This window comes from Lissotriton helveticus, chromosome 9, assembly GCF_964261635.1.
Source record: "Lissotriton helveticus chromosome 9, aLisHel1.1, whole genome shotgun sequence".
Lineage (NCBI taxonomy): Eukaryota > Metazoa > Chordata > Amphibia > Caudata > Salamandridae > Lissotriton > Lissotriton helveticus.
The window spans coordinates 14,673,745-14,687,076 of NC_136070.1; the positions used below are offsets into that span (position 1 = coordinate 14,673,745).

Consider the following 13,332-nt stretch of genomic DNA (forward strand, 5'->3'; position numbering starts at 1 on the left):
CATTTTAAAAAAAGAAACATAAAAAATGTTTATACAAAAAATAAAATAACAACAAAAAAAATTAGAAATAAGTGAGGGGCGTGGTTAAGCACAGATGAAGATGGATGCAAGCTAGAGAGGCTACGTGACTCTCTAGCCTCCGCCACCAATTAATCTGGTCAATAATCCAAAGCAGGAAACAGCACAGGGCTGTATTGCCCTGGAGACTATAGCGACAGCCTTCACGAGCTGACACGCTCTTCTGCTGTGCGACTAGCAGCGGAAGGGCAATCTGAGGCCTGTGGATGATCCAAATCTGTGGGCTCGATTAGTAGGCCGGGCCGCGACTCTGCGAAAACAGGAGTCGACCCGCATGGGCTGCTGGTTCTGCCGCTTGCCTAAGGTAAGAGAGCCGGGGCTGGTAGAGCACGCCACAGGAGGAGCTCATGTGCCATCTTGACCTCGGCTACATATCAGCAAGACCAGCCGCAGGGATGTGCGGGCCTGAATCGGCACCTACAGTGAAGGTGTTTCTGTGCGAGGGGCCTGGTGCAATAGGCCATACAACCAGAATTTTAAAGCACCTAAGGAGCTGAGGAGTGACAGGCACACACTTACGACTGGAGATCCGTGGCGGGGGCAGATAGACCCGGCCGAGGTCTGGAGTAGTTCCCTCACCTCCGCAACCCCCTCCGCCCCCAGAAAAACAACAAGTAGATCGCAAAGTAAGGCCAGGCACCCAACGGCGGCATGATCGGAGAGGGAGTCAACCGTGAACTCATCAGTTCAGAGAGATTCTAGATATAATGGAAGCTCTGATAATGTCGCATTGAGACTTCCTTGCCTGCAAAGCAGCAGACCGTGCCCTGGGCCTGGCTCTGGGCACTGTGAAGATTCAGTGGTGGTTTGTCAAAGGGACCCTGTGAGCATAATTAAAGGCTGACACCTGCCCCCCAAGAGAACGCCGACCGTCAGGGCGAGTGGGGAGAGTGGAGTTCATGCCCTGCGGACAGGTGGTGAGCAGAACCTTGGGGGACCCGAGGGTGGAAGCCCCCCACTGCTTCTAAACCAGTAAAGATGTCCGGGGTCATGTGTCAAAAGGGCACCCACCAAACTAAGCTGGACAAGTATACAATGTACAAAATTACTGACACAGAGGCGTGGACCAAAGTGGACATGACGGCTGGAACGACTTCAGAAGGTGAGATCCCACCCTGAAAGACATCATGGAAGCCATCAGTGGAGTGCAAACATCACTCAAACACAGAATGGACGTGATCACAACAGAGATAACGTTCATCAGAGCTGACTTTTAGAAGATGAGTGACAAAGTCAAAGCCATGGAAGTGGTCACCCTTGACCTTCACCAAGATACAAAAAAATGCAACAGTAAATCAAGGAACTGCAGGCCGCCAGTAGAATCATGGAGACTAAACTGGATGACTATAAGGATAGATCATGTCGTAATAATGTTAGAATCCTAGGGGTCCCTGAATGAGGGGAGGGGCCCTCAGCTGACCTCTTCGTCGAAGGGCTAATCACTAACTATCTGCAACAGATGGGCCTCTCCAATTTCTTCTCAGTTGAAAGAGGCCTCAGGATACCCGGTGGCAGGCTGAAACCAGGGGCCCTCCAGACCACTGTTGGCAGACTGTTTAATTTTAGAGCTCGAGACATTGTATTGCAAACTGCGCATAGTGACCCATCGGTCACATATAAAAACAGTGCGATAACCTTCTTTCCCGATTTTACAGTAAATGTCCTGAAGCAGAGACACTCATTTCTGGACATAAAAAAGGGCTTAGAGACAAGGGCATGAAATACTCGATGCTGTTCCCAGCGAAATTGTGAATAAAGGCAGAGGGTAAGACATGGTTCTTTGATACCCCAGAGGCGGCGCAAGAATGGCTGGAAGGATGGAGACCGGTAAAGGGAAACAATACCAGGCAGTGGGGGAGAAACCTCTCAAAAGTGAAAGCTAAGTGACATTATCCTTTGATGTGTAAAGTAATTGTGCTGAAACAAAAGTAGTAAACTGTACAGGTGGAGGCAGGCGAAGAAACAGACTGACCACACCCCTCACATCTCATAGATTAGTTTGAGGCAAGAGCGACAGGCACTCTGTATAGTTGGGGATATGGGTAGGTTTATACCCGGATTGCACGGGATACGGGGAGGGGGGATTTTGGTTGTTCTGAAGTTTAGATTATGGTTTAGATGACAGGGAAGTGAAACTTAAGTTAGAGAAGTTGCACAGTGATTTACCCAAAAAGCCCTCATGGCCTTACCCGTTCCTTTAACACACCAGCGCACAGGCTTGGGCAGATGGGCACGGAAGGGGGATTAAAAACACTGGGGTAAACCTGTTTAAGCCAAGATGGGTTCACTAGTACTAAAAGGACTTAGATTATTGTCCTGGATCATCAATGGCCCGGGAGACAAGCTCAGGAGGGGGAATGGTACTCCAATGTATAAATAAAATAACACTACCCCGGTGTGGTTTTATTACAAGAGACACATTTAATTGGCAATGCATGTACAATGCTGAATAGGTGGGGATACAAACGAGTTGTACACTCTGGATTTTCTACTGGATCTGGAGGAGTAGGAATCCTGATGAGAAAGGTCTTCCCCGTTTCGATTGATCGTACCTGGGTAGACACACAGGTTAGATGCGCTGCCGCATCGGAGGGCTGGGAGGGCCGTGCACTCACCATAGTGACAACGTATGTCCCCCCCGGCCTCCATACACTAGCTTTTAAGGATCTAGGAGGCCTACTACTAAATCTTCCCGAAGGGCTGACTCCTGATCGGAGGGGATTTCAATGTCGCTGTATCGGGACGGCTCAACCACCATCCTCCTCGGGACACACAACCCACACTGTCGCACTTTCATGAATTCCTGGGGGCAATGGGACTGGTGGATGCGTGGCGCACCCACCACCCCGACGAGATACAATTCACATTCCACTCAGGCACTCAGAAAAGCCTTTCTAGGATACACTATGTACTCACCCCAGCCGACCAGGTAGGACAAACTAGGGAGGTGCATCATCGTGCAAGGGGCTTCCGGACCACTCCTAATATGGGCCCGCATCATAGTGGGAGAACAGCGAGCGGGGAGAATAGCGCCAATAAATCCATGGAGCCTCAGAATACTATCAGTAAAAAAAGAGTCACGCACGAAATAGAGCTTCACCTCCGGTAGAATGAAGGCTCAGTGGACTCTGCCCAGACACTCTAGGAAGCCTTTAAGACAGTGCTGAGGGGTCACGACATTTCCTCGATAGTGGGTGCCCGCAAAGAGAAAACTGTGGAGCTTGTCAAGCTGGAGGGAGACATCTTACACCTAGAGGGTGAGCTGAGAGGGGACACTTCGGGAGTGGTCAAGCACAAGTTAGACATGAAAAAGAAAGAATATAAAGACCTGGTCACAGATGCAGCAAAAGCAGTGAACTGAGCCACACTTAACAAGATATACGAGGTTGGGGACAAGGCAGGAAAACTAAATCGACTAGTAACAGAGCTTACAGCAGAGGGAGGAGAAATACTACAAATCTGCAATCAATAGCGGACAAGTTCGCAACACACTATACGCAAATTTGCGCGTACATTAATACCGTGCCTGAATGAGAATCAAGAGCCTTATTGACAGATATGCCCCTCCCATTTCTTTAAGCTGACGATCTAAAGCTACCGGAAAGTGACCTAACGAAGGAGGAAGTAGCGCAGGCCATTAAGGGCCAACAATCTGGAAAGGTGATGGACCCAACGTCCTACCCATAGAACTTTACAAACTGGTGCCCAATAGCATGTCCCCCTACCTGAGAGATATGTACCTACAGAGTAGAGAAGCGGTCAGACTTCCAGCAGACCAGGGACTAGCCACAATAGTGGTAATTCACAAAGAAGGTAAACCCAGAAACTAATGCTCCTCTTTCCGTCCCATCTCATTGCTCAGCACAGAAGTCAAGATCTTAGCAAAATTGCTGTCCACGCTCCTGAGTCAGGGTGTCTCAAAACTGGTGCACACTGGTTAATCAGGCTTCATGCCAGAAAGAAACACATCACTCAAACTTTGACAACTGCATGGAGTGTTGGGAAAAGTAGAGACGCTAAGAGGGTATGTAACCGTTACAACGCAACTTTTACAACGGACTACTTTTACAACGCATACCATTACAACGTAAGTATAGGTAAGTATATAATTATAGTAAAAATGTTATAGGATTGGGTTTTTGGGTAAAGGGGTATTTTTAGGGTTCAGGGCTAGGTTTGGGTTTTTGGGTAAAGGGGTATTTTTAGGGTTCAGGGGTAGGTTTGGGTTTTTGGGTACAGGGGTATTTTTAGGGTTCAGGGCTAGGTTTGGGTTTTTGGGTACAGGGGTATTTTTAGGGTTCAGGGCTAGGCTTGGGTTTTTGGGTAAAGGGGTATTTTTAGGGTTCAGGGCTAGGTTTGGGTTTTGGGGTACAGGGGTATTTTTAGGGTTCAGGGCTAGATTTGGGTTTTGGGGTACAGGGGTATTTTTAGGGTTCAGGGCTAGGTTTGAGTTTTGGGGTACAGGGGTATTTTTAGGGTTCAGGGCTAGGTTTGGGTTTTTAGGTACAGGGGTATTTTTAGGGTTCAGGGCTAGGTTTGGGTTTTTGGGTACAGGGGTATTTTTAGGGTTCAGGGCTAGGTTTGGGTTTTGGGGTACAGGGGTAGTTTTAGGGTTCAGGGCTAGGTTTGGGTTTTGGGGTACAGGGGTACAGGGTAATAATAAAATAAAATTAATTTTAAATTAAATTAAATTAAATTAATTTTAATTAATTTACATTAAAAAAATATTATATACTTACCAATATTTACGTTGTAATGGTATGCGTTGTAAAGGTATCTGCGTTGTAAAAACATGCGTTGTAATGGTATTCGTTGTAATGGATCCTGCGTTGTAAAAATTGCGTTGTAAAGGTACGCGTTGTAAAAGTTTGCGTTATAACGTCATACATCCGCTAAGAGAAGATGCAGTGATGTCCCTAGATGCTACAAAGGCATTGAACTCAATAGAAAGGCCCTTTTTATTTGCAGTCCGGAGTAAAATGGGATTTGGCCCCAACTTTGTGGGATGGATCAGACTCCTATATAACGACCCATCAGCACAGGGGGTGGTAAATAATAAAAAATCCCCAGTCTTCACTCTCAGGAGAGGGACGAGACAGGGCTGCCCCTGCCATCGTTGCTTTTTGCCTTACTACTTGAACCGTTAGCGTCCTGGTTACGCAAAGACCCATTGATAAGGGGTCGGAGATGGTCAGAGGGCTGGGAGGATCGTATCGCTCACTATGCGGGCAACATGTTGCTCTATTTAGCACCGCCCAAATCATCAATAAACAGCGTTCTAAACATATTCTCGAATTTTGGGAAAATTCAGGCCATACAATAAACTGGACAAAACCAACAATCTTCGTATTGAGGGAGGAGTTCCCCCCACTGCCCACAGGATATGAGGTGGTGAGGGCAGAGGAGGGGTTTCGATACATTGACATATACATCACTAATGATTCAGTGCGATTTAACAACCAAAATCTCCTGACCCATTGCAGCGCTTTCAATATTGGGTCGCGCTGAGCTATTCAAAATGATGTCCCTCCCACGCTTTTTATATGTGTTGTACAAAGCACCATATACAGTCCCTTCCTCCTATTTTAAAACTATTGAAAGTGAGAAGGGAGAACTCCTGTGGGTGGGGAAGCCGCCCCGTATAGCCACCCAAAAGCTGGTGAGGGGGTGGTGTGACGGAGGTATAGGTCTCCCCGATATTAGGAAATGCTTTTGGGCAGCACAGTTAACGGCTATCCACCACTGTATATATGAGCCACATGACGACCCTGGATACAGAATGGATGAATGGGTTTTGCCAGATGGGAGCATTTGCAGGGCACTTTACACCACGCCAGCACGACTGCAGCTCACAGGCCCCACCAAACATACAGGCCAGGTATGGCGCGCAGTTAGTAAGAACCTGGAGTGGGCAGGGAATGTCACCCAAGCCACCCCATTATGGGATACGGAACAACTGGGGGAGTTGAGGAAAATCAAGGGAGTCGACAATTGGGCCAGGATCGGAATTTCTCAGGTGGGAGACTTGTGGATCCAGGGGGGAATACTTTCCTTTGCACAACTACAACAAGACTATGAACTGGCAGCCACAGAGGTGTACAGATACATACAGATTATGCCGCCCTTCCGGTGATCATCCCCAAGGGAGAAGTGTCCCCTGAGTCCTCCTCGCTGGAGGATAGAGTTCTCGCTGATCATATGCACAAAAAAGCTCTCTCCCTGACCTACCAAAAACTAGTCCATAGTGCACCCGGTCCCCTCTTACAGATCCGAAGGAGCTGGGAAAACGACACCGAGGATCTAGAGGAGGATGACTGTCAAGAGGCAGTGGCCTCCCCGAAAGACGTGCGAAACCCTCTAGGCTCAAGCTAATACAATTGAAGATTCTACACAGAATATACCTGTCAGGGCCCACACTGGTTAAGGGCAGATCCCAAGTGCAGGAGGCAGTGTAACCAGAAGGGTACATTTATCCACATAATTTGGGAGTGTGTACACATTAAAAGATATTGGGTGGAAGTGCTCCACTGCATGGAAGAGGTGCTGGGGACAAATATGAAACCAGAGGCCAGAAGGTGCCTCCTAAATGTTTGGGAACCCACAGATTTGAATAGCAAAGAAAAAAACTGGGCAACACCGGGCAATGGTAGTAGTTGAGCGCAATATAGCAAAGGATTGGGGGGCCCTGATGCGCCAACGAAAATGCTTGGATGGAAGACATGGACTAGGGCACGTTCACAGAAAAGACAGTATATGGATCTCGGGGTTGTCCTAGAAAATGGGAACAAATATGAGACAAGTATAACGTATACAGAGGGAACATTTGCAAGGCTCCCCGTGCCAGCACCGCCCCCTTTAGTTAGTGAGTAGCAGGTTAGGATAGGCAAGGTATGCACCACAGGACGCTATATGAAGCAGCAAATGCAGGGGCATATTAGCAAGTAAGGGCGATAATTATCACCCGTGCCAAGTATCGGGAGTTTCGTTATCGCCTCCTTTCCCCGATAATATTCGGCTCCTTACCGACATATTATCAACACGTCTGTTTGAGGCGATATTGTCAGGGAAAGGGCACGATAACTCCCGCTAACACACAATAGGAATTCATGCGATAGCATGGATCAGCGTATTAGCGGTGCGTTAGCGGCGATAGTATTGCAGCTAATATGCCAATCGACCCATTGAACACCCTGTAAGACCCGATCTGTGGCACAAGATCACTGGCACAATTAGTCTTGCACTCTGCAGAACTAACAACTTTGTGAGGGCCTGTTATGTGATGGGGTGGCGTGTTTGTTGTAGTGCACCCCCCCTTACAACACCACGCCACCTTCCTGTACATGAGCAGCAGAAATAGGCTGGCTTACGTGCACCTACATGCTTAGGGGCTATTAATGCTGTACCGTTTTGGTGTCTGTGGCTCCTCAGATGGAGATCAGGCCTATTGTCCCTTAAGTACTTCCATGTATAACCATGTTTAGTAAGGTTTTTATCAGGTGTTAAAAACCTGCGATCTTCGGGGATTAGTGCAACTTTTTTTATCACGGCACAACTTTGGTAATACTGGGAAGTGGTGGTAGCGAGTTTTAACGTGTACAATTTGATTAGAAACGCCTACCTTGCATGTCATTAGTGATAAATATCGCTGACATGCAAGGTGATAGAAAATGCAACAGCTAACGCCTGAAAGCTTGCGCTAAGGCATGTTAGCGCAGGCTTGTTAATAGGGCGATAAAAATATTTCCGCTTTATCGGCAAAAAGTGCTGCAAAAGCAGTGATTTTGCCCTTGATAATATGCCCCTTAGTGTCTATTGAATATGTGGTCAATCTCTGTGCTCTACCAATTGATTAACTCCTGTAATGTGATTTCTTTTGTCATCAATAAAGTGAATTACATGTTTTTATAAATACGTGAAATTATCCTCACGGATATAATTTATTAAACTGCTTTCTCATTGCTCAACCATCCATGCATCCAGTTGGCTACGGAGACGCACCATAAAGTAACCTCACCGTTGTCTCCCCCAACATGTGTTTTTGTTGCAATTAATTCAAACATATTGAATTAGTATAATTATAATAATGTTATTATTATGTTTCTTAGATACAGACACATTTTGCCAGAAAATCTCGGCCCACAATAGTAGCATCGTTTTAGAACCTCCATTCAAGAACCCGTAATTTACAGTGACACAGATGGGTGAGTAGCTGAACCCTCGCATTTTTCCTGTTTCTCTTATTGCTGCATAATTTTAGCGCTCTTAGCTAAACGCTTTTGAATTTAATACCAGTATACGAACACCTTATGAAGGCTGACTGGACCGTGATTGATGGATTGATTGGCTGGCTACAAAAAATTGACGACAGTCACATGGTCCCAACAACCAGCAAGAAGGCATGGCCACAAACAAAGAACACACACGGGCCTATGGCAAAAGCATAATGACTGCCTACACAAAATGGCTGCCAGCCACATGGTCACAAGCTACAAGAAGCAGGAATCCTGGAAAACAAAAAACATATGCAGGTCTATGTGGAGCTCACTGGCTGGCAACACAAAATGGTCACCAGCCATACCGTCACAACAACAAGCAAGAAGGGATGGTGAACAAAGAGAAGACATGCAGGCCTATAGCAAAAGCACACTGACTGCCTACAATAAATGGCCATCGACCACATGATGAAACAGAAATCAAGGAGGCATGGCCACAACAACGAGAAGACATGCAGGCCTATGGCAAAAGATCACTGGATGCCTGCCAGTGCAACATTGTCATCAACACCAACAACACTGAGAAAGAAGTCATTGGAAACAAATAAAAGGAATGCAGAGCTATGGCAAAAACACCCTGGCTGCCTACACAAAATGGCCACAGGCCACATGGTGAAACAGAAAGCAAGGAGACATGGTCACAACAAAGAGAAGACATGCAGGCTTATGGGGAAAGAACACTGGATGCCTGCCACAAAGTCACAACATGAAGCAGGAGATCTGGAAAACAAAGAACACATACAGGACTATTGTGAAAGCACACAGGCTCGTTGCACAAAATGACTGCTAGCCACATGGTCACAACAACAAGCAAGAAGGCATGGGGGACAAACTAAGAAGAACATATGCAGACCTATGGGGACAGCACACTGGCTGGCTACACAAAATGGAAAAGCTAAAGGAAATGATGGACGGAGCGTTGACAATACAAGCCCTCACCCCCAGTCAACTGATCTGGGTTTAATCCATCACCGTTCTTTAGCCCACTCTGCCACCCCAGTTCAGACATGGCCATATGCAAATCAGTCTGACCCTGTGCCTCATGGGAACAGTCCAGCCCAAACTGCCAAGCCATGCCTTCCCTGGACCGGAAACAAGCTTCCGAGGACCGGTTTCTGGCATTCCAGCCGTCTTCAGCCCGGCTTGCTTGAATCCAGTGGCAAAGTGAGCAAGGGACTCACGTCTGAGCATACCCTGCCAACTTATGGCGGCCAAAGCAAAACCAGAGGAAATGATGGACGGAGCGTTGACAATACAAGCACTCACCCCCAGTCAACCGGTCCTTGGATGCTTTTTTCCAGTCCAGGGAGGACCTGGCTTGGCAGTTCGGGCTGGACTGTTCCCATGGGGCACAGGGTCAAGACTGATTTGCATATGGCTGGGTCCAAACTGGAATGGCATGGTGAGCAAAAAAACGATGGATTTAGGCCCAGATCTCTGTACTGGGGTGAATGTATGACATTGTACTGCATTCTGTCCATCACCTGTTGTTTTTGCTACACAAAATGGCTGCCAGCCACATGGTCACAACATGAAGCAGGAAACCTGAAAACAAAGAACACACCCAGGACTATTAAGAAAGCACACCGGCTCTTTGCACAAAATGACCGCCAGCCACTTGGTCACAACAACAAGCAAGAAGACATGGGGAATAAACTAAGAGGAACATATGAAGGCCCATGGTGAAAGCACACTGGCTGTCCACACAAAAAGGACGCCAGTCATATGGTCACAACGGGCCTGATTCACAGAACTACCTTAAGACAAAATCCTAAACTTACTACTTTTGGTATTCACAGAACTTAGGATTTAAGACAGACTTAAGACAGATAAGTTAGGATTTTGTCTTAAGTCTGTATTAAGTCTGTCTTAAGTTGGTCTTTCCCAGTATTTACACAAAACACATTTTATTTATATAGAGCTGACTTCCCCTGAGGGGGCCTTGAAGTAATTTAAGTACCACCATTGTTTCTTGTATAGCCCTGCTCATTCCAATGCAGGGTATAGGAGCGCTTTACATAAACACATGCATAGTACATATGCAATAAATTATATAGTTTGTAAATGAATGCAGAGGATGTGTTACATAAAACATGGGGGATTGCAAGGTGTAGAAGTCACATGTCATCTTCCATAGCTCACTGAGCTGTTATACCACTAGGAGCTCAAACGTACACAGGATAGACCCGTTCAACATATATGTGAGGGCTTTAGATCTGATGTCACTTCCCGTGATGCCACTTCCTGTGAAGTCGTGGCTTGTGAATGCCACTTTCTATGATGTCAATTCCTGTGATGCATGTGTGATGTCATGCGCTGTGATGTTGTGCGTTGTGATGTCGTGCGTCATGATGTTGCCCGCCGTGATGTCACTTGCATACTGCTTAACTAGGTTAGTCCCCTCACTTATTTTTTTAGGACTTGTGCCCTTGTCCCAGGACCACCAACATCTAAATAGGTAGTCTGTCTCTCCAGCTCTGTCTCTCCAGCTCTGTCTCTGAGTCTCTGTCTCTCCAGCTCTGTCTCTGAGTCTCTGTCTCTCCAGCTCTGTCTCTGAGTCTCTGTCTCTCCAGCTCTGTCTCTGAGTCTCTGTCTCTCCAGCTCTGTCTCTGAGTCTCTGTCTCTCAGTCTCTGTCTCTCAGTCTCTGTCTCTCAGTCTCTGTCTCTGAGTCTCTGTCTCTGAGTCTCTGTCTCTCAGTCTCTGTCTCTCAGTCTCTGTCTCTCAGTCTCTATCTCTCAGTCTCTGTCTCTCAGTCTCTGTCTCTCAGTCTCTGTCTCTCAGTCTTTGTCTCTCCAGCCCTGTCTCTGAGTCTCTGTCTCTCCAGCTCTGTCTCTGAGTCTCTGTCTCTCCAGCTCTGTCTCTGAGTCTCTGTCTCTCCAGCTCTGTCTCTCAGTCTCTGTCTCTCAGTCTCTGTCTCCGAGTCTCTGTCTCTCCAGCTCTGTCTCTCAGTCTCTGTCTCTCCAGCTCTGTCTCTGAGTCTCTGTCTCTCCAGCTCTGTCTCTGAGTCTCTGTCTCTCCATCTCTGTCTCTGAGTCTCTGTCTCTCCAGCTCTGTCTCTGAGTCTCTGAGTCTATGTCTCTCCAGCTCTGTCTCTGAGTCTCTGTCTCTCAGTCTCTGTCTCTGAGTCTCTGTCTCTGAGTCTCTGTCTCTCAGTCTCTGTCTCTGAGTCTCTGTCTCTGAGTCTCTGTCTCTCAGTCTCTGTCTCTCAGTCTCTGTCTCTGAGTCTCTGTCTCAGAGTCTCTGTCTCTCAGTCTCTGTCTCTCCGTCTCTGTCTCTCAGTCTCTGTCTCTCAGTCTCTGTCTCTCAGTCTCTGTCTATCCAGCTCTGTCTCTCAGTCTCTGTCTCTGAGTCTCTGTCTCTGAGTCTCTGTCTCTGAGTCTCTGTCTCTCAGTCTCTGTCTCTCAGTCTCTGTCTCTCAGTCTCTGTCTCTGAGTCTCTGTCTCTCAGTCTCTGTCTCTCCAGCTCTGTCTCTGAGTATCTGTCTCTCCAGCTCTGTCTCTGAGTCTCTGTCTCTCCAGCTCTGTCTCTGAGTCTCTGTCTCTCCATCTCTGTCTCTGAGTCTCTGTCTCTCCAGCTCTGTCTCTGAGTCTCTGAGTCTATGTCTCTCCAGCTCTGTCTCTGAGTCTCTGTCTCTCAGTCTCTGTCTCTGAGTCTCTGTCTCTGAGTCTCTGTCTCTCAGTCTCTGTCTCTGAGTCTCTGTCTCTGAGTCTCTGTCTCTCAGTCTCTGTCTCTCAGTCTCTGTCTCTGAGTCTCTGTCTCAGAGTCTCTGTCTCTCAGTCTCTGTCTCTCCGTCTCTGTCTCTCAGTCTCTGTCTCTCAGTCTCTGTCTCTCAGTCTCTGTCTATCCAGCTCTGTCTCTCAGTCTCTGTCTCTGAGTCTCTGTCTCTGAGTCTCTGTCTCTGAGTCTCTGTCTCTCAGTCTCTGTCTCTCAGTCTCTGTCTCTCAGTCTCTGTCTCTGAGTCTCTGTCTCTCAGTCTCTGTCTCTCCAGCTCTGTCTCTGAGTATCTGTCTCTCCAGCTCTGTCTCTCAGTCTCTGTCTCTCAGTCTCTGTCTCTCCGTCTCTGTCTCTGAGTCTCTGTCTCTCAGTCTCTGTCTCTGAGTCTCTGTCTCTGAGTCTCTGTCTCTGAGTCTCTGTCTCTCAGTCTCTGTCTCTCAGTCTCTGTCTCTGAGTCTCTGTCTCTGAGTCTCTGTCTCTGAGTCTCTGTCTCTCAGTCTCTGTCTCTCAGTCTCTGTCTCTCAGTCTCTGTCTCTGAGTCTCTGTCTCTCAGTCTCTGTCTCTGAGTCTCTGTCTCTCAGTCTCTGTCTCTGAGTCTCTGTCTCTGAGTCTCTGTCTCTCAGTCTCTGTCTCTCAGTCTCTGTCTCTGAGTCTCTGTCTCTCAGTCTCTGTCTCTCAGTCTCTGTCTCCCAGTATCTGTCTCTCCAGCTCTGTCTCTGAGTCTCTGTCTCTGAGTCTCTGTCTCTGAGTCTCTGTCTCTCCAGCTCTGTCTCTCAGTCTCTGTCTCTCAGTCTCTGTCTCTCAGTCTCTGTCTCTCAGTCTCTGTCTCTGAGTCTCTGTCTCTGAGTCTCTGTCTCTCAGTCTCTGTCTCTGAGTCTCTGTCTCTGAGTCTCTGTCTCTCAGTCTCTGTCTCTCAGTCTCTGTCTCTGAGTCTCTGTCTCTCAGTCTCTGTCTCTCAGTCTCTGTCTCCCAGTCTCTGTCTCTCCAGCTCTGTCTCTGAGTCTCTGTCTCTGAGTCTCTGTCTCTGTGTCTCTGTCTCTGTCTCTCACTCTCTGTCTCTGAGTCTCTGTCTCTCAGTCTCTGTCTCTGAGTCTCTGTCTCTGAGTCTCTGTCTCTCAGTCTCTGTCTCTCAGTCTCTGTCTCTGAGTCTCTGTCTCTCAGTCTCTGTCTCTCAGTCTCTGTCTCCCAGTCTCTGTCTTTCCAGCTCTGTCTCTGAGTCTCTGTCTCTGAGTCTCTGTCTCTGAGTCTCTGTCTCTCCAGCTCTGT

General features: G+C 47.5%; 1 protein-coding gene across 1 annotated transcript in view; it reads left to right on the plus strand.

Moving 5' to 3' along the window:
- Positions 1-1,056: 1,056 nt before the first annotated feature.
- LOC144782583 (paired box protein Pax-9-like) overlaps positions 1,057-13,332 on the plus strand; it is a 278,976-nt gene continuing 266,700 nt past the window's right edge. Inside the window, exon 1 of the mRNA XM_078661955.1 lies at positions 1,057-1,180. Coding sequence (XP_078518081.1) covers positions 1,057-1,180 — 124 coding nt within the window. The remainder of the gene's footprint in view (positions 1,181-13,332) is intronic.